General features: G+C 40.0%; 1 protein-coding gene across 1 annotated transcript in view; it reads left to right on the forward strand.

Moving 5' to 3' along the window:
• fam135b (family with sequence similarity 135 member B) overlaps positions 1–22,529 on the forward strand; it is a 58,447-nt gene that overhangs the window by 10,327 nt on the left and 25,591 nt on the right. Inside the window, exons 3-6 of the mRNA XM_084739266.1 lie at positions 9,894–10,033; positions 16,703–16,773; positions 18,202–18,375; positions 20,633–20,759. Of these exons, the coding sequence (XP_084595392.1) occupies positions 9,894–10,033; positions 16,703–16,773; positions 18,202–18,375; positions 20,633–20,759 (512 nt within the window). The remainder of the gene's footprint in view (positions 1–9,893; positions 10,034–16,702; positions 16,774–18,201; positions 18,376–20,632; positions 20,760–22,529) is intronic.

A 22,529-nucleotide genomic window follows, 5' to 3' on the forward strand; every position in this document is an offset into this window, starting at 1 on the left:
GTAGTAGCAGTGACAGGTTAGCTCGCTTACTGAATTTCTATATAGCTAATGTTAGCGGTTGGACCTTCCTCTTTTATATTAAATGCTTATTTAAAGGTGATGTCTCTGAATAATGACAGCATTTTCACAGATGAGGCCAGAACTTGCACTGTACTGTGAAGTCAAAATAAGAGTGAAATTTCCACTCAGTGAAGCATTTAGTCACCAGAGGCCATTATAATGAATTGACTGTAAAATTAGCTGGTTTCACTCAGACCAGAGTGCTGTTGTGAGACTCATAAAATGTGTGCACATTGTGCTTGGTAGTATATCATTCTTTATTTTAAAGTGTATTATAGAATTATAATCCTGCTAATAATCACCATTTTTACTTTTCTCTGTAACTGTAATGGAATACACTTACCTTTATTTGTATCCTGATTACATAATACTGTATGTAACCCGTTACTCCCCAAGCCTGTCATTTACACTTCAGTCAGCTTCAGCTCTCCTGAATCCAATGTCATTTCTTGACAAGAACTGAGTGGTCCTCCTTTTTCTGTTATGCCTCCAAATAGTTACAACAAATAAACTATTAGAATTTTTGTGCTCCAGGAGAAGCATTTTTTCTTTTGTCTTATAATGAGGGATTACGGACTGAATTTGACAGAACAGGCTTAAAGCAGTGCAGCGTGGAGCACAATAGGACTGTTAATCTTAAAATGCCTTCTTTTAAAGAAAACTACATTAATTTGTCACCATGATGTTTAAAGTTGTTCAAATTTTCTCTCACAAAATTAAAGTCTTTTCATGAAATGTTTCTTTCTTAATTAAAATACTGTAGATAATCAGCAACAAAACATGCAATCAGCTCGGTAAATCAAAATAAATACAGCACATTATTTCATGCACTGTGTGTTTTACAGCCTCTAATTCCTAAATACAATTATTTTGCAGATGGTTTCTATCATAAAAGATTCCTCACATGTCTTGTCCTCTTTTGTATTCATAGGTTGTGACACAGTGTTTCTGAATCAACCCAAGCGTTAAAATCTGAATCTCTGGCAATGCAGGAAGCCGTTTCACTGGCAATACTGATTCGCAGTAATAATGGCTATTTTTAGCTCGTCATGACTGGAGCACTGTGTGTGTGTGTGTGTGTGGTTTGATTTGTAGCTGTACTTGTGAGGACCAATTCCTGGCAGTACAACTTACTGCAATTACGAGGACATTCGGGATTGTGAGGACATTGGGGTGCTAAATATGATTTTGTGTGCAGATTCAGGTTATATCAGGTATGTAGCTCCAATTATTTTCACAGCTATAGCAGAACTAGTGTGTGTGTGTTCATGGTTTGAGCTGTAGCTGTACTTGTAAGGACCAATTCCTGACAGTGCAACCCACCGTACTTATGAGGACCTTGGGGATTAGAGGGACATTTAGGCATGTACAGTAGCTTCAGGTGTTAAGGTAAAAGCCACCAGGGAGATAATGTGTCAGTTTAAATGTTCTCACAGCCATAGCTAAACCGATGTGTGTGTGTGTGTGTGTGTGTGTGTGTGTGTGTGTGTGTGTGTGTGTGTGTGTGTGTGTGTGAATGTTCGAGTGTGGTGGCTAGGATGTGGCTAATTGTGAAGGCGATGAGTCTCAGTCTAAGATGTGACAGTGATTCATGTCATTTCTAGCGTTTTCCCCAGAAACCTAGTGACAGCAATGCCAGCAGGGGAGAACATTTCCTATACCTCATTAGTTCACAGTTGGAGCGAAACCCTAAATGTAATAAAATATAATGGAATGCAATGGAAACGATAAAAATAGCAGTTCAGAGTAGTCTTGCTCTCAATAGTCTATTTTTAGAGCGCCAAATCCTGGAGGTGCAGTTTTACACAATGTCAGGTGAGGAAAAGAAGATAGCATAGTCCAGCTGGAGGAGGATTCAGTGAAACACACAGTATGGATAAATACAGACACATCTGCTGTAGTTAATAGAAGACAAAATACTATGTAATATAGTTGATTTTTAACAATTTTATCTCTATTCTCATCCTATTCTTCTTGATGTAAAGAAAAGTGAGTCAGCAACTAAAGCAAACATCAAGAATGAAGAGAATAAAATGATATTCATTCTGTAAGAGGGGGTTGTGATATCAAATATGTAATCAATATTTTTAAACTATAAATGATCACATGACTATTGTATCTGATTTTAGGTTATTTGTCTAAAACAAGGCTTGGGATTGTCAATAGCATTTGCTCTTCAAAAATCATAAAAGCCTTGTTCTTTTTGGCAGATTATCTTGCTGTACAAAACATTTAACCATCAACTTTTGTTGGCCACAGAGCTTATTTTCTGCACTAATCCAAAATGAAATGGGGAAAATTCCATTAGCTTTTTGTGGAGGGAACCAGAGCAAGCCTAACTTCCGGGTTGCTTGTGTTAATTCAGTCTCACCGCTGTCATCGGCTTTGCTTTCCAGAAGCAGCCGGAAGCTTATTTCTGGGGAAAAGCTCTGATAAAATAACACTGTGTACTACCTGTTCAGCACCAAACAGCAGACAGAAAAAGTTAGGAACTAGCTTGTGAATTCTGTGGAGTATTCAGCTGCTCAAGAGCCATGAATTTCTTTATGAGTTGGTGGAGACCAAAACAGAGTTAACAAGAGAGGAAATTCAAGTAAAATTCATGTATAGCCTTAAGTACTCATTGATACCAGCATTTTCAGCAGTACTGGAACTTAACTAAAAAATTAAGTGGTCTAAACTGGTGACTCACAGCTTGTAGCTTTGCATTGTTGACTTGACTCAACCAACATCCCAACACATTGGTATTTGACTCAACAGTCAGGTATCTTTCTCTAGAATCGCTAAGGTTGTATTAAGAGCACATCGAATTAGGATGATAATGGGCTGATTGTTTGCCCAGTGACACCAAAAATTACCTTCCCACCACAGCTTTAATGCAGGTTTAAGTTTTAGTTAACCTTGCTAAGGCTAAAGCCTGGAAGCAACGGCAGACAGCCAGCCTGGCTTTGTGCAAGGTGAGAAAATGCCTCGCAACTACGTCTTTTATTCAATCCATACATGAATAGAAATGTAAAAATTGTCTTCATAATTATGTTGTGGTGATAGCATAGTTCCTGCCCAGACAACATTTCTTTATTGTTCTGGTAATTAGGGTTAGGGCTGCACAATTAATCACATTTGCAATGAAATGGCAATATGCAATAGTGCGATATCCAAATCGCAGAACCAGAACCAAAATGCAAAGTTTTGAAAAAGGACAAATGTGCAAGGTATTATAATTAGGTACTGTAGTGCTGCATAGATGACCTGGACTAAAAATCTCCTGAGACTCCTGCAACAAAGGTGCAAAAGAGCGATATTTTGATTAAATATTAATAAATACATCTCGTGTCTCTAGTCGCTGGTGAGTTTTGAATAATGCTTTACTCACAATGAGTAGAATCCATTTTGCAAGATTGTCTGTTTTGGCGGATGACAAATGAAATTCTTTGTCAGTCAATATTTCACGCCCAGTAAAACAGTAAAACAGCATTTTTGCAACTTGCAAGGAGCGACCTTTCCTCATCATGTTGATACAAAACGTTCTGCATTACATTTCTCTCAAACTGTATTTGCTCTTTTATTTCTTTTATTCATTAGTTTGTATCAGGTTAAAATCACAAGCTGCAGATGTGTTGCATGTATGTTTTCTAGCCAAGGCTAGTTTGCATCCCCTGTCCCTGGATAGGCTTTTCTACTTAAAATATCATGACATAAAAAAAAAAAAAAAAAAAGTTAATTAGTCAAATGAAGTGCATAATAAATGTGAAATGCATGGTTTTGGAAATTAGTTGTATATAAATGTAATTTCTGGGAGGCAGCTGTACAATCTAATCCACTGACTGCAGTCCTACAGTCTTCCTATTTTCCCATTGAGTAGCATATGTTTCAATAAGGAACACTGCAGCAGTGTACATTACAGTGAATATCATATCCATATTGTAATGGGAAGGCTGCAGCCCTCCCCTCCCCTTTGCAGCGCCTTCCACAAGGTCATGTATTAAGCTGTACACCTGGCAGGCTTCATCCTGAGCATAAATGCAGCAGCCAGAGAGAGGAAATACATCCATCAAACAAAGACCCAGGAAATAATCCCTTACTGTGTTCTCTGTGAAGGTGTATGCTTGACATTTTCAATTGTCTGTGCCCTTCAGACAAATGAATTTTGTGTGAAGGATCGTGCCAAACACTCAACTCAAGTATTTAATGACTGTGATTCATGCACAATAACTGGGTGATTTTCAAGTCACAGTGTTAACTGGGAGAATTGGATCGCTGTTTAAGGTGTCTCCTACTGCACAGAATAAGATACTCCCCCATATTAGTATCATGAAGAGCAATTCTGCGCTGAGAGTTTTGTGTGTTTTACTGATAGGGAGCGACAAGCGCGTACACACGCACACTCTCACACACAGCAGATGTAGAGCACCAGAGGCTGTAAGCAGATTATTTCCAGCACAGACTCACTGTGGCTAAAGCTTAAGGGCATTTCAGCGGGTTTTAATGTGCAGGATGTGATAACTCCCCAACACCTGTGAGAACTGCAGCGCACCAAAATGTCCAAGCTGGCCCGGTTTGATGTATTTCTGCTGCAACAGAAGCTACATCTGACTCACTGTAAACATGAATGGGAGCACTGAAATGTATTCTGACACATTTATATCCAATAAGATGAACAAGAACAGTGAGGAAATAATATTCAATATTGCAAATATTTTCATAGTGTTTGTATATTTTAGTGTCAGGTAGATGAGATCCACTTTTTTGCATGTTGTTACTGTGTTTGACATTTTTAGAAAATGCTTTCTGCAGGGGAAAAATAGATTCATAACACTGACTTTAAAGGGTCAGTTCACCGAAATTCAAAAATACATATTTTTCCTCTGGTCTATGGTTTTGGAGATATCAGCAGCAGAGTTATCTGCCTTCTCCTGAATATAATGGGACTAATTTGTTTTTTAAAAAATTCAGCACCGGTGTCTCTATCCAGAAATCCTGACCCAGTTACTCAAGATTATCCACAGACCTTGTTGTGAGCAGTTTCATGGAGAAACTATTTTCTTTCTAGTAAAAAAAGAAAGCAGTTCTGGTAGAGAGAAGGCTAATAAAAAGGCTGGATAAAAAGCACAACAGGCCAGGGGAAAAAATATTTTGGGTTGAACTGCCCCTTTAATGGCCCCTTCATGGTTTCTGACTAAGTCTTAATTGTGAATTTTGAAGTGAAAAGACATTTCTTGACTTTCCTCATAATTCTGACTTACTTTATGTAATAATAATTGTTGTCATTTACAAGATTTAGAGGACCAGTGTGTAATCACCAGGAAATAAGAATCATTGTGTTTTTGATGCTTTAGAAGGGGACGATTTTATCTACAGAGGGCACGGCTGCTCTTCTACGGATGTTGCACCGCCTTATTCCACTAGAGCTGTCAGGCTGTCCCTGATAAAGATGAGTTGAATAGATAGTTGAATCAGATTTGGCCGTCCCGTATGAATATTTAATGATTCATTCTCTTTTCTTTTTTTTTTACAGTGCAGTGTACCACACTAAATTCCAGCTTACATGAGTCTCTTTTACGAGTAAAATTCCTGTTTTAATGCTTTCCTCCATCATCTGTGATGTGAAAATATTTTCACACAGTCAGAGAAATTAAAGCATGCGTCTGCTTTGGCGATCGTTGGGACAGTGAAAAGATGTTTTTGGTGAGTCTGATTTTGTTTCTTGAATGAAGCTGATGATGAAGATGTTTTACAAAGGGAGTCTGGTTAGTTTGGCATCTCTCGCTGTCGGGATGCGCTCCATAACGTTGTCAGAATAACAGTCTGAGCCTATCAGTGGTAAAAATAAGCAGAAGTGTCCCCTGTCTTGCGCCTCTGCTGGTGCGTCTGGATGAACAGTTTCTGTCACTCTTCTCCTCTCCCATCACAGTTAGTTTTGTGGTTTGTGGTGATTTTCGAGACTCGGTTTATAAAGTTTACAGCCTGTCCTGCTGTTACATTGCTCTGTGTACAATGACGCTGATAAGAAAACAAGAGCTGAATCTTGTTTACCAACCTCTCCTGTCAACTTGTCTCATCAGTTCGCCAAGTGCACCACTTAATATAAAAAGATAGTTATGATTCCATTTAAATTCTCCTTGAAATGTTCTCCCGGTGCATTTTTGTAAGCTCATGTCTGTTTTATCCTGTAAGTGTGATGCGCACTGCCTGACAAAGAAAAACGACGATTGCTCAAGTGGAAGAATCTCAGTCGACTGAGGGGACTAAGACTAATACATAAATTTAAATTTAATATACATGCACATGTTGCACTGAAGATGGCATTTGCTAAGGTGTACAGTAACCTGCTTCATGACTTATATCAGGATAGCGAATGATTTGTGTTACTTAACATTTACCATTATCATGTAAATGCTGCTTGTGGCTGCTGTCTAATTCAAACAAGGAGAAACATATTACAGTTTTAGAGAGGAAAATATCTGGTATTTTACAATAAAGATTCGAAGAAATTCAAAGCAACATTAACATATGCTAGTCTCCAAAAAAAAATGAATGCCGTCCTCTTTTCCAGACTGAAATCTAATGTTATTTTCAAAAAGTAGAACTCAGTCTGTTGTATTAAATTGTACAGGTGCTGCTTTCTTTTTTGCAAACGGCACTGCTATCAATGTCAAAGCAGAGATCTCAGCAAAGCAGCTGTCTTATCAAGGTCTTATCACTCCTGCTCCCTTGGTACAAAATGTAACACTTAATCAATTCTGTAAAGCAAACTGGCATTCAAAGATAGAACAGTACCGCGTGTGTGAGCGTGTGAATGTGGTGAGGGCAATTTATTGATTGAGTGACTGTGGCCACACTGAAGGGCCGCCCCAGCACAGGAGAGAGGCCACTGAAGCACCTGAGGGAGATCATGAGTCCTTTTTACGGGTCAAACGCACAATCATTTATGTTAATTCCTGCGCAGAGCCAGTGGAAAGAAACCCAAACAAGCGTGAGCAGACATGGTAAAAACAAAACATCAACTGTGGGGCGACGGTGCTGACACAGACGTACAACTCCGTCCACATACAGTACACACCCAGAGGGATTACGCCGTCTCTGTCACACATCCGCCAAGTCCCTGACAACAGTCGTGCTCCCATACATCTGTCAGCCTGGCTGGGGCCGCTTGATGCTGCAAGTAGTGACAGCATTATCAGGAGGAGGCCTGCCGAGACGGGGAGAGCGAGAATGAGACAGAAAAGAGCACAGCCTCAGCGGGGGATTTCAGAGGCCTCTCACGGCTCGCAGCTGGACGGCGGCTCTGCCTCGGTCGCTGCAGCGCGGCCGGGCTGGGGAAAGTGCTAGCAGCAAAGAGTAAACAGTCATCGTATCACGCACAGAAGTGCTGCAACATGGGAGATGTTGACAATGAAGACAGCAGGGACGCCATTTATCAGTGATGGGTACTCACTGTTTCATGCATACATGTGTGCACTTATTTGTGTGCAGAAAAATCCAAGTGAGTGGAAATTTTGAGCATCAAACACTTCATTTCCTGCATTCTGCTGAGTGTTTATGCACTAGTTTGTATCTTAGCTTGCTAAGCTAACATTTTATATACTTTAATTATGGGCAGGCTACATGATCTTAAAAGGACAGTTCACACCAACATCAAAAATACCTATTTTTCCCTTGATTTGTGGTGCTATAGTTTTAGAGATCATCTTTCTTCTCCCCAACATAATGGGACTAAATTGCACATTGTTTGTGTTGCTCAAAATACCAAAAAATACATTTGGAAAAATTCAAAACCAGTGTCTCTTTCCATAAATCACAACCATGTTACTTGACATAATTCACACATCTTGTTGTGAGCAGTTTCCTGTAGGAACTACTTTCTTTCTAGCAGAAAGGAAGGTAGTTCCAGTAGATTTTACTGTTACTCTCCAAGCCTGCTGCCACCCTGGCATTTTGTTCACCTTAGTACACAATTTAGCAGCTTAGCTTTGTCTTATTGCCACGTTATATCTTGTTGGTTTACTCAGTACAAAAGTTGCAACCGGGAGTAATGTATCAAACTGTTTCTTGGCAGCCATGCTGGCTTCCCAACTCCGTGTAAAACCATGAGGTTTATTTTTTACACTTTAGATTTTGTATGGATTAAACAAAAATGACATAACATGCTAATTAGTGAGCTTTAGAAGTGCTGGTAGGCAGATTTTGTAACCTTTGCACAGAGCCAGGCTATCTGTTTCCCTGTTTCCACTCATTATGCTAATAAAGTGTTATGGATCTTTTTTATCTAACTTGCTGCAAGAAAAAAAACAAGTCTATTGCCCAAAATGTCAAACTAATCCTTCACTGCTACAGGACTTTAAAAGGACATATTTTGCACTTTGGAGGTGTTTTGTAAATTACACTCTAAGAAATAAAAGTGCTGACTAGAACAGGTTCTTACTCCCTGTGTCCTACAACCTTTTATTGAGGCTATACTAGGAACCCTTTCAAAGAGGTCTACCTAGAACTCAACATAAAGGGGTATACGTACAACCATCTCTGAAAGGTTTCATCCAGAACCCAGGTTCTACAGAGAACCCTTTGATGGTATAATAGTTCCACCCAGGACCCTCTCTGGGAGTTCCATTGTGAAACTTTACAACTTTAACAAGTGCTAACAAGAATCTATCCAGGGGGTTCTTCTGAGAAACTGTTTATATTCCAAGGGTTTAATCTAGAACCAACCAAGGGGGTTCTACTGTGAACCTTTTAATAGTCCAAGGGTTTCATCTAGAACACACTCAGGGAGCTCCACTGAGAACCTTTTTATATTCCAAGAGTTTAATCTAGAACTGTCCCAGGGTGTTCTTCTGAGAGCCTTTTTACATTCCAAGGCTTTTACCTAGAACCCACCAAGGGGTTCTATTGGGAACCTTTTTTGACTCCAGGGGTTTAATGTAGAACCCAGCCAGAGGTTTCTACTGAGAACCTTTGTATGTTCTAAGGGTTTAATCTAGAAACCATTAAGGGGGTTCTACTGAGAAACCTAGTATATTATGGTACAAAGAACCCTTGACAAAAGAGTTAAATCAATGATTTCAGTAATCCTTGAAGAACTCTTTCCTCCAAAAATGGTTCTTCAGATGCAAATGATTCTGGGTAAAACCTTAGACCTTCGGGAAGAACCCTTTTGGAACCCTTATTTTTTATGAGTGCAGCCTGTATGTGCAACAAGCAGATTGATGTGGAACAGGTTGAGATTTATAATTGTGTATTCATTTCTGTACATGTTGACATGGACACTTCTTATGCAAACATTTATAACTTGTTCTGTGCATGTTGCTATGGTGTTTAGATGGCTCACTGAACGTTTTTAACTCTCCGGGATATTAGCAGGATTTTATCACAGTATCTGTTGAATTAAAAAGATGGCAAATAGACAGCTAGAAACAAGCTGAGAACATGAACTACAACTGTAATACTAATACACACTCTAAAATCTGGACACATATGCACAAACCTTGGCACATGTTTCCAGATCTGAATGCACACGCACACTCAGATCCCTCACCAATCCAAGCAAACATTTGGAAATGTCAGGTCAAGCATTCACAAGACTCATTATGCATTTTCAAATCCGTGCACATATTCACAAATCTGAGCACACACACTGCAAATATCAGGTGATGCATTTGCCAAATTCAAGTCCTAATTTTATTTTTATTCATGAAAACAGCATGTTCCAGGAACAACCCTGTGTTTTATCAGTTAATTATTCATGTTTACTATTGTTTATGACACAACCGACTGCTGCAGATCAGCGAATCGGTGATACTGATAGTTGTTGTGCGTGTTGTCGTGTCCCGCCGCAGGAGAATGCAGCTTCAGCTCACCGGGGGTCTACGATGGCACCGTGTTCAGCCGGATATTTCAGATCCTCTACAGAAACGAGGAGATTACGGTGAACGACTGCATGATCTTCAAAGTCCACCTGCTATTGGACGGAGAAAGGGTGAGTCATGCTGGTGACATTTTCTGTACACACACACACACACACACACACACACACACACACACACACACACACACACACACACATGCACACTTCCTGTTGAGAATGGGGAACAGGGAATGCCATTTGGCTGCATGTGTTTTATCAGCAGTCTGGCTGTAAAATGCATGACAGATAATTACAGTGAAAGCAGCTGTATAATAGTTAAATTAAATGGCCATTAATTAATGCTTTTTATCAACCAATGTTCCCTCCTACACTAGTTTCTAGTCCCCACTCCCACCATGAGACATAAACAATACTCCTTTTTCATAACAGAGATTTAAGACAGTTAATTAAAGCAGAAATCTACCATAACTACGTAATAAAGGAGTCATATAATCATGCTGAATAATGGAGTAGTAATACTTCTCTGACATTTACTAACAGTGACTTGAAATATCGAGCTTTTCAGACTGATCTGGTGACTGTGTCTGTCAAAGCTAGCTAGCAATGTAATTAGCAGCCTTTCTGATCATAACAAGCAATGCTAATGTCAACAAAACAGTTACTTCTTTTTTTTGTCACAACAAAATGTACAGATAAAAGGTCAAAGCAGACTCAGTTATTAAAGAATTTGCCACTGTCATATGTGAAGCAAATTGAACAATTTATGTTGTACATTGTTTTTGGCGATACATAGCAAATGTTAGCATGTCAGCATGTGTAGGTAGACAATGAAGTATTTAAAGGTACAGTTTAATACTGATATCTCTCTGTGACCTATGTAAACGAGCCTGTGTTTACATTTTTCCTGGCAAAGTTACAGTGAGTAGTACGTTAACCGGTTAAAAATAAGCAGAGGGAGATTTTTATTTAGATAATTTTATTGTTTGCACTATATTTTCTGGTTATTATGGTGTAAAACACTATTGCTTTTGTCTACAGAGGTCTCCAAAATCAATAAAACATTAAAGTTCCTTTTGGTAGCTTTAAATATTAGTATAAGAGTGAACAGAACTCCCTCTGCAGAGCCAGTCTTCAGGATCAGGTGCTGGTTGGCCACAAGAACATCTCAAATAAAATCGTCAAGATAAGCCATCGCACACTGAACTAAGTTACTGTGATTTTATTAAGAGCGAGCAACGCACTTCGCCTGTGGCTTCTTTGGGTTCTGCTGCTAACGAACTTGGAGTGCAAGCGTCCTGGTTGGTCAGTGCTAGATTTGTGTCAGACTACTGACATAAATGTCCCTTTTCCCAGTGGTTCATTGTAGACTTGATGTTGTTCAATCAGAAGACACTGATCTAACAACCACATTGACAATAAAGAGGCAGAGGAGAAAATGGTGTGATCAGCTGGGGCACTGTGGGGCATCAAGGCCACTTAATAATTTTTTGAGGGACAAAGGCCAAACTCAGGGGCACGGCAGCTAAAGCCACCTGTGAAACTCCTGCCTTGGCTGTGATCACTTCAACCTAAGACTGATATTTCCCTGACTTTAATTTTCAGCCCTAAAAACACAGAAACCAGACTAGACAAGAAATGTGTAGCAAGAATATGTGTTTTACCTTTTGTCTATCCTTTTAATCATCTTGCATGCCTCGGATTTATCTTCCAAGCTTCTGCAGGGGCTTCATTCTGACCCTCACACTGAGAACTATCGATTGTTCTGCTTCACAAACAGAGCAGAGCCCCTCCCCTGGCAAAGTGCACAAACTGTAGCAAATATAGACATAAGCAGATTGATGAGTTGGTGAGCTCTTCACAAAAGTGAAGCCCAGCAGCCTTAAAGGGGCTCTTAAAGGAAAGAAATCTTAGCAATTGAAACTATAGTTGTACAGTCACTAGAAATAACTGGACTTATCAACAGGGCTGGGACTCCATACTTTCCTGGGGTTACCTAGTTGGACTTTTTTCCTTTATAACCAGAAATCTCAGTGGTTTTGAAAAAAGTGATGAAAAGATGGTTGAAGTTTGGGCCCCTGAAGCAAAATAGTGCCTGGGGCTCCTGTACCCCTTTTCCATACACATATGCTGGCTTGGTTTGACTCACCAGCCATGCACAGCAGGGATTTGCATCTCCATTGCATGAGGGCCACACACTTTAAGGTCACCTCATTTCCTATAAATTCTTCATAATAAACGTCCCCTGTTTTTTTTTTGTTATTTCAAAGCTTTTATTATGAAACAGCAGAAGTCAGGAAATATTGGGCTTTCATCAGCCATAACTTAACATGACCTCTGTAAACATGAATCAGTAAAATAAAGCAGAAATCTGAAAGTACAAACAGCAACGCAGGACAGAGATTCAGTAAGAATCTACAAAAGCACTGAGAGCTGAACATGCAGACACTTTTAAAAAAGACACTGTTTTCTCTCTGCTCTCCTGCACACACGAGTTCTGTCTTAACACACACTTGTTTGAGGTGGACAAGGGGGAGCGTCACCGGTTGGCCACGGTTGGCGAGACATCACCACAACCCGCTCAGAGGGCATGCTCGGGCATGCTTTGGCCTTTCTCCAGAGATGGTCCATCTCAAGAGCAACTCAGCACAGCTCAGCGCGATAAAAGGTGACAATAGAAAAGCCCTGCAACAGGGCTGAGGCTGGCCATGGCTCTTGAAGGAAAGAAATCTTAGGAATTGTCACTGTATGATTGCGCCTGCTGACAACACCAGGAAATGCCAGTGCTGATGAAAAGATGGTTAAATTATTCACTGGGGTTTGGGCCCCTGAAACAATATAGAGCCTGGGACTTCAACAGGACTAAGGCTGGCCTTGATTACCAATTATAAATTAAACTAATTTTTAGGAAGTGACAAAGTTAATCCCCCTTTTGAAAATAACTTTGTCTTAACCACTGTAGAAACAGAAGGAGCCTGAGGATTATTTAGTTCTACAACTGGCCTCTTGGAATTAACATGCTTTAATGTAAATTCCCTGAGCCCCAGACTGCCCATGTTCAGCTGAAATGACCAGGCGTGTAAACCTGCCAGACAGTTATTGATGTACTGTCCTTTACGGTTTCACCGTGGGCGCGACCCTGAGAGTCCACTCTGCCTGTTTTTGTTGTTGGGAGCCACCGGAGCTCAAATTGATCAGCGGTGACAGCGATGAGACGGGCAGGAGGCTGAGGTGCGGGGGAGTTGAGATTGCCCTGCTTGGAGCTAATCGTCCATATGATAGCCATAGCTGACACATTGAAATTACCCCGCACCAAAGCTGCTCTCTGACATATGTCTACAGTGAAGATGCCTGGATTACTGCAAAAGGATCCCAGCTTCAGTCTGGCTATTCTGTCTCAGCGTGAGGCCTAATTTTAGAAGATTTCATTAAATTTAGACATTCATGTGGAGGTGTGGAGACAGAGGAGCTTAAAGGCATGTCAGATTTCAGCTGTAAGCTCTCCCGAAGGCTCCCCACTCATTAACCTTCAGGTGGTTATCTGCCGCTCACGGCTACAGATAGGACAGACAAAAATAGCCCCTCATTTCCCCCGTGTACACCCATATGTATGCTTAATCAATCAGAACATCAATACCAGACACAACTGCAAAGATCTGTATGTGAACGTTACAGCATGTGTGTGTGTGTTCTGGACAAATGTAAGAAGAAAGAGAAGAAGAATGGCGCCTAACCTTTATTATAATTAGCAACACTGCACCTCAGTCTTCAAAAGACTCACCGCCTTTGTAGTTTGTTCCTACCTTTTGTTTTTCACATTTAAATAGGTGCTCTTTTTTTCCCCTAAGCTGTGATAGTGTATGGCACTTTGAACATGAGAGTAATTCAGTTTTGTTCAACCTACATCAGATTAAAAGAAATGCAGGGACACCACACAGAGAACATAAACACTTCATTAAAGAGAGCTCTGAAGTGACTCAATTAAAATTGCAAACAAGGTTGGTCACATTAGGCTCTATGCCGAATAGCATTATTCATCTACATCCTTCTACTGCTGTAAATTAGGGAATCAATCAAGGAATCTGCAAAGTTATCATTACGCAACACAGGGTTGTGTCATATACAGATAATTGATTAAATTCACAATGGAATAAGAGAATATATATATATTATTTACAGATATGCAGTTGTACATATACATGTCTACTCCCAGGAAAAAAATTCTGTAGTGCATTTTTTGAATTTCGCCGACATCTTCACATTAAAAGTTTGATATCTGGGGCGCCCCTGTTGCTCAGTTGGTAAAGCGTGCGCCCCAAGTGCTGAGGCTATCAGTCCTCTGCAGAGGCCGCCAGGTCTGACTCCCACCTGCATCCTATTTGCTGCGTGTCTTCCCCTCTCTCCCCCTTTCCTGTCTTATCTTAAAATAAAAAAGGCAAAATAGCCCAAAAAATGATTTGTAAAAAAAAGAAAACAGTTTGATATCTAGAAACACAGTCCATCAACTTTGACTGCATTTAAGCACGAAGCATCATCCATGTCAAACAGGGTTCTCCTCCCCTCATCCTGCTGGATTCCTGCCCGATCTGGGATGTTACGGCGGAGCAGGTCTCTGTGAGATGTGGGCGCAACAGATTCTGACCTCCGGTTGTCTGGCCAGCCTGAGTCCTGTTTCGTCTGTTTCATTTTCCTGACCGAACAGGAGCAGCCTTAAGTCCAAGCTGGAGCGTGGTTCTTATTTGCGGGTCCAGCTGAACTGACTAGGTGTTTGAAAGATGCATACTGCATTGTTGAATGTCTCAAGGTCCACTGCTCTTTAATCTAAACTCCACACTTCATTTTCCAATGCCCAAGTGTATTTCTTTCATAGGTGATGCATGATATAATACCCTTGTTGGTCACTGCTGCTCATATTTTATGTTTGACATAAGTTTCAAATTAAAGGAAAATTGCTGATCACTGCCAGGTAATATAATAAGTGTCTTTTTCATTACACATTTCTCAGTAACTGCAACAGAGTACAATTACATTTATCTTTTAATTTAAGTTATGTTGAGTTCCATGTAACTAGTTACTTCCCAACACTGCTAGTAGGTAAGTGTTGTTTTTAGCCTAGCAGTTGTTGCTGACTTGCGGTCCGTACTGGCCAGTGAAATGGAGTGAGGAGTAAGTAGTTGGTACAGGTCATACAAAGCTTTTTCAAACATGTAAAATCGTTGCAACCATGAGAAGTCCTTGAGCAAAAATATTAGTCTGATGGGTCCAGAGATATGCAAGATTAGCTCAAATACTCAGGAGATGTACATTCACACAACTGGTTGCATGATCCCCTCCAGGCTCAGTAACAGTCATACCTCTCCACATATAATACTGTGGGCCACAGGCAGCATGTGGTCCTGACAGCAGCAGTGCTTTATGGAAACTGTTAGCCTTATATAGCCTGCCACTGGCAATGACATTGACTCCTACCACAGTATCACCTGACATCAGAACTACACAAACACAACAAATACATTAAAATACATAAATACTACATAAAGTCAAATCATCTACATGATCTTTATATATGTTACACATTACAATAGAATCACCAAACAGCAGATTAAAATACACTAATGCCTGTACACTCATTAACACATGGTATCTCCTGCGCAGATACCAACCACGCTAGTCAAACATGTAGGTGTATGTTTGTCAGTACAAGGCCAGCCTTCAGTTTCAGCTGTAAGGCAGCTACAAGTAAGGTACTTTTAAGGGCACTGATGGAATTGCTTGTACCACTGAGTACTGATTAAAGTTAAATCAATCTGTGCTAAATTTTAGTATCTGGGACTGCATCTGGGTGAGAAGGTAATATCGGGTATAAAGAAAGAGAGAGAGTGATATTAGAGCGAGCAGCAGCTTGGTCAAGTCACAGTGAATCATGGCAATAGCGTGCTGAAAATGCAAGTGTAGTTACACTATTCAAAACTCGACACAGACAACACTTGCTGCAGTATTTGTAATGTGAAATGCAAAGCTGATCAGGGAAACGTTTGAGTGTGAGATTTATTGGTGTGTCCGAAACTTTAGTATGAAACCAGTGTTTGTGAATTTCATTCTGTTACCAGGGAAGTACTACAGTATGCAAGCATAGCAACAACATAACAGAAATGATATCACATGCCCTTCATATGAGACCAAAACAACAGTGTTAAATGCCCCGGGTACGGACTGACAGGTTTGGGAGAGAAGTAGGGGATAGGGAATGATTGAATTTTGTGTTGGGTTTAAAATGCTCATAATTAATAGCAAATCACGTACTGTGTACCATACTGGTAACATCGAATTCCAGGTTCCGATATTGGTATCGTATCAGTTTAACTGTGAATGGTACCCAGCCGTAGCTGTAATATCTCAATACAAACAACATTTTAACAAAAACATTCAACCCTTCAATCTGTGCCTTATTTCTTAGACTGTATACACATTGTGCTACAAGATGCTAGTAATGAAAAGTACCTTCATTACAGCTGTACAGATTATAAAGCCCCATGAGGCAAATTGTGATTTGTGATACTGGCCTATGTATATACAAAACTGACTTAATTTGACTTCACTTAATGGTTTGATGATATAGAAATTATGTAAATCATATGCTATGGCAATGCAACACCTAATGACTTGTTGGATATGCTGTCATCAACACAATTAAATTACTACAAAACTCCCAAAGTGCACACCAAGTGGAAATAGAGCTGAGTGAATAATGTGCATTAACATCACTGTATTAACATTTTGCAGGTGGAGGAAGCCTTGAGTGAGGTGGACTTTCAGTTGAAGCTGGATCTTCATTTCACCGACAATGAACAACAGTAGGTTTTTTTGAGCAGGATGGAAAAGTGTGTGAGCAGAATATTTGTGTGTGTGTGTGTGTGTGTGTGTGTGTGTGTGTGTGTGTGTGTGTTTGAGAGAGAGGGAGCGAATACTAGACTTTCCCCTTGTGCAGCTTTTATGCAAGAGTGAGAATGCAAACTAGGCATGAATAAGGGCTATTATGTCCTTTGGCTCATAGCCATCTCTTTAAGCACCTGATCACAACGTTGGTGCTAGCAGTACTCGATTGCTGTGATTTGCCTGTTTGCCTGAGACAAACAGGAGAAGAAATGGGTACTTTGAATTAGCATACATGGGAAAAGGTGCAATTTTTGTTGGGGCTTTGCTCACGTATCGACCAGCAGCTGTGCATTAGTGAAGAGGAGTTAGTGTTGTGTCTGTGGGTTTGAACTGTTTTCGTCATACCTGTGTGATTATAGTCCTCGCCGACAGTACACAGGACTGAATTATGGAGCTATGTTATTCCAGCGTTTTTTGAAGAGTCTGTCAAAAGACTAAGACATTTAGTCATTTAGTCCTTAAACAAAGAGCTGCTGCTTTTAGTACCAAGGTACAAACTCTCCAGGGTCAGTTATAATAGATACATTACAACATAGATAGCATTTCTTTTTATTATGTGCAATAAAACCACTTAATGCACACATAATTAATCTACACTCTCTGTTTGCAACTTTTTAATTTGCAATAAAAAAAAAAAGCTTGATTTTATTCTGTCTGCTCACTGCAGAGTCAGTGGGTGGAATTTGGTCTAATGCAGCTCCACCTCAAGGTCAAGGTCTTTTTTTTGTTGTTTTTCAGGTTGTTAGGTCTTTTTTCAGCTTGCTGTGTATTTTTTGTATGTCTTTTTCATCTTGCTACATTGTTTTTTGTCTTTTTTGTCGTGCTAATTTTATTTACAACGTTCTTCGTCTTCTTAGATCATTTTTGGCCTTTTTACATGTTTTTCGTCTTTTTTTTGTCCTTTTCACCATTTTTAATCTTATTGCATCTTTTTCATCTTTTTACATTGTTTTTAATTTTCTTAGATTGTTTTGGTCTTGTTATGTAATTTTTGGTCTTTTTACATCTTTTTCGTCTTATGTCCTTTTCGTCATTTTCCGTAATATTGCATCTATTTTATCTGGTTACATTGTTTTTCCTCTTGTTAGGTCTTTTACGTCTTTTTCATCTTGTTACGTCATTTTTCATCTGTTTCAGCGCGAACAGATGCACAGATGCAAAGTCATGTACCTGCATGACCTCGTCCAGTTCCACCCATTTGGTTTGCAGTGAGCAGCGTTTAAGTTTTAGTGTTAAACACTAAAGACACACAAAAACAAAATTCTGCAGATTAGCAGATTAAGAGCTATGTAAGAGTGTGATGTATATATTAGTGTAACATCTGTGTCTCCTCTTCCATTCCTCAGGCTGGCAGAGATAGCGACTGTCCCGTTGATCAGCAGTCGCACCCTCAGCCTCCACTTCCATCCGCGGAGAGGCCTCCACCACCACGTCCCTGTCATGTTCGACTACTTCCACCTGTCCGTCATTTCTGTCTCCATACACGCTTCACTGGTTGCCTTACATCAGCCGCTTATCAGGTACAATTCAGAGGGATCTTGCTAACATTTGTATTTTACGGACCTTGAATTCACACAAAGCATTAATACTTTTTTATTATAACATAACTAAAAGAACCCAGTTGAGGTTTTGCTCAGAAAGCAGGGTCCTTTTAAAAAGAGAAACCTGTTAAGACCCTGAGTCTGAACCTGAGTCTTGAATGTGACCGAGGTTCTGAGGTAAGAAATCAGCAGCCTCACCAGCTGATGAACCATGTAGAAGACTGAATGATGTTAACTGTATGTTTTCAATTCTGAGGTTACAAGAAAAATGGAAACATCACATGTTGTTAGCTGGGGTTGCAATAAAGACAGGACAACACTAACACTGGCCTGAAAACTCAGATATCAGCCTCCTCACACACACAGTGTATTAGTCTTAATTCCTAGCAAACATTGAGATGTTGAATGACCGTTGTTTGAACATCCAATTTAAAACATCCTATCATGGTTCAAAAATAGCTCCAGAATGAAAATTTTGCCAACGTCTGGCACTGTACCCTGTCTGACCTCCAGCTGGATGTCCAATCTGGGCGTCCTGTCAATGTCAAAATATGTTGTTAACATAATCGGCCTATTCAGCTATTCTGCTAATGTTTATGTATACAGCATTACACGTCCTGAAAAACTGATAATGAGTCAGCTAATTCTAAAACTTAATATGACTTTGGCTCTACACAGGACTTGAACCCTTTTCTTCTGGGTGAAAGTCCTGTTTTTGACCCATTCATCCACCGTGACCTACTCCCAACACTGACTTAAATGCTCAGATCTCTCCCAAGTGGAATCAGAGACAGCTTGGATAAAGACTTATGGCTCTTACAAACATCACAGGATTGTAATGATGAGACAGGAATATAATTTACACATAAAGAAATGTTTTTTAAATAAAAAAAAATGGATGTCAAGTAAAAGTCTTTGTAACTGGAGTGGATTTTGTGTAGACGTCTGATCACAGCCATTCCACATGGACGCATGCTGTGTCAATTTGCATTTACTTACTTTTTTCATAGTAATAGTATGATTAATATTTCGTGGTTTGTAAGAAAGTCTAACTGGACCATTATTGGGTTTGGACACAACTTCAACACATCTGTCCCCCTCCTCATAGCCACATTGCAGTTTTTGACGACCGTGTGGGACCATTTTTGGCCATTGACTATTTTGATGATGTTGCAAACAGCAATTTTTGCTGGTCTTTTAAAAAGAAGAATCAGTAGCGTTTGTCTGAGCTGTTCTTAAACACACCAGAAAGATAGTTCATTATTGAGTCAAAGTCGCAGAATGTCAAATACAGACATTTTGTGTTGGTAAAGTGTCCTGAGCAGCAAAATAATGAGAAAATAATGATTAAAGGGGGATAGTTTCTATGAGTCTCTATATTGTTTTGTGTTTTTTAGGAAAAAAGTTGCATTATGCCTTTAATATAATCTGTAACCTTGTGGAGCATGTGGAAGAAATGCCGAACATGCTGGGCAACTCACGTAGATCAAATAAACATTCTGTTTATTCCACTCCTTACACATTTGCTATTATGCTTTTGGCTTTGGATAGACTAAAAACGACAACACTAAAAAAAAGCAGAATATTGCACTTACTAGGTAACTAGAGGTCAACATGGCTAACAATTAAAACAAGTTCTCCAGCTGCAAGTAAGAATTGACTTAAGGCCAGCAGACTTTTGACCCACTTGTCCAACCAGTGAAAAAGAACATTAATATTGAATCCTGCTATAACTCCACGTACTTCACTCTGACATGTTGACAGATCTAAAGCTTGACAGGCCTGCTGTGCCGAGCTACGTTTGCAAAGCTCCGATTGGACAATAGTTGTTCAGGGAAGGGATTTAGGGAAAAGGGAATAGATCTTTCTTGTAGATTATTGGATTGTAGAACTGTTTATACCAGAGAGATTTTGAGTTTTTCAGTGAAAACTATAATCAAGGACAGAAGAACTGAGGAGAATGATCTGCTGGCATCTTCCTGTTTGTTTTGGCAGCCGCAATTAAGAGTGCGTCCTTTAGCTGCTTCATTCTCCAAACACTTACCCGATGAATTCAGCTGTCAATATCATAAACTCAGTGTTTAGCAATGCATTACATAGATTACTGCAGCACTTGATTGATTGGAATAGCAGCAGTTCCCATCCCTCAGCTTATCTGTTTTTCCTTCACACACACACACACTCACACACACTGACGGCTTGTCCCTGTGTCCCTGTTCTCTCTCTCTCTCTGCAGCTTTGCACGTACAGGGAAGGGCTCCTGGCTGGGGAAGGGCTCGCCAGAGAGCGCGAGCGACCCATCTGCCATGTCTGTAGAGAACCTTGTGTTCGGAGCTGGCTACTGCAAGCCTGTCATCTCTGAGGTATGTTAACCTTTAGCGGTTCGGCTGCGTGCAAACAGAAAGTCACAGACGGTTGAAAGCCCGTTTTGTCCCAACAAAGCTGAAAACAGCTCAAAATGAGCCAGGCGTTGTCCCCGCTCAGCTGGTTGTTCCCTTTTTTTTTTTTTTTTTTTGTCGAAGCAAGCGGCTAAATGCCAAAGGATGACGTAAACGTGATCTCGGTTTAGGGACAGAGGCCGGTGGAATTAGTTGTGATTTGTTTTGGCATGTCGGCAACAAGCGGCAGGATTCAGCCCAGGAGCTCTGCAGAGAGACATCCCGATCTGGATTACCGATCCTGGACCCGTCTGTCCCTCAGAATCGGCTGTTTGTCGGGGCTCCGTGCAGTCTTGAGGCTTAAAGACCAGAGGCCAACACAGAGATTATTACTGTGCTGCTCTGTGGCTTTTCGTAATATCTGATTAACCCACCTGCCCAGGCATGCAGGCTCCAGGCTGAGCATCTGGAAGTGATAGCAGCTCTCCCTGGAAATGATGGTGCAGTCCTGTCACCTCCCTCTCAGGCCTCTGTGCTCATTTACAGTACAGTCAGACTGCACAATTGCCTGATGACAGAAGTGATAATCCAATTACTGTTATCATAATTATTCATCATGATTATATATCTTTTACTTTAAATTATTTTATTACCCTTTAATCACCTAAACATACAGTTAGACTGCTTTCAGAGCAGGATTTCTCAAGTAGCAGCAGCTGGAAACTCTTGCTGTCACTTTTATACATGAAGAATTAACTTTATTCATTTTAAAGCTGCTCAGACAAACTTGGTCATTATATATATTGGTGATATTGCTTCAATTGTTTGTTTACCATCACCACTGATGGGACGTCCACATGAAAGTGTTGACTTTTCCCTTTAAAAGAATAGTTTGTCATTTCCAAGAAGTCATTGCACCCAAGAAGTAGTTCGAGCTTGTAACTCCCTGAGCTTTAGACATGCTGGTTGGTGTGTTTTTTACCTTTGGACAGAGCCAGGCCAGCTGTTTCCCTATTTCCAGACTTTATGTTGGGCTAAGCTAACTGTCTCCTGGCTCTAGCTTCACACTTTAGCATACAGACATGGTATCTCACAAAGCAAAGTGTTGTTCCCAAACATTTTTTGTCAAACAGCCTACTTTTTATGCTAACAGAAAATGATACAATGCGAGCTCCACTGTGTGTCGAACTGTGACTAAACCTTCCCACAATATGTGTTTTTCAAGATTACTGTAATACTTAACTTTTAGTGTTCTGACATCTTCTTGGATCAGTTTTGCAACAATGCACAACTGAGAATAAAGTCGAAAAGGTGTTTAACTTCATTTTCCATTCTCCTCTCATTTTTCTCCTGTGACTGGCCCTAATACTCTTCAGTAATGCAACATACCCTTTTTTGTAGTATATATATAGAGTATAGTGTATCCAGACGGTTGATTTATGTACACTATTCTCCCACAATACAATGCACAGTGGAAATTAAGAGCTACTCAGTCACATCTTCATTGACATCCAAATTTGTGCAATTATTTTCTGTTCAGTATAAAATGATGCAGTGTGTCAATATCTGTACACTAATTGCTGAAAAAGCATACTATTAAAGGAATGCTTTGGATATTTGAAGTAGGGTTGTATGAGGTACTTATTGATAGTCAGGGTGTTAGCTACAGTAGATAATGTCGAGGCAAAAGCCAAGGAATGTACTGCTGTGGACAGGGTCAGCAGCAAAACATATTTTAGCCATTTAAAAAAGGTC

This window comes from Lutjanus erythropterus, chromosome 16, assembly GCF_056507025.1.
Source record: "Lutjanus erythropterus isolate fLutEry1 chromosome 16, fLutEry1.hap2, whole genome shotgun sequence".
NCBI lineage: Eukaryota > Metazoa > Chordata > Actinopteri > Lutjaniformes > Lutjanidae > Lutjanus > Lutjanus erythropterus.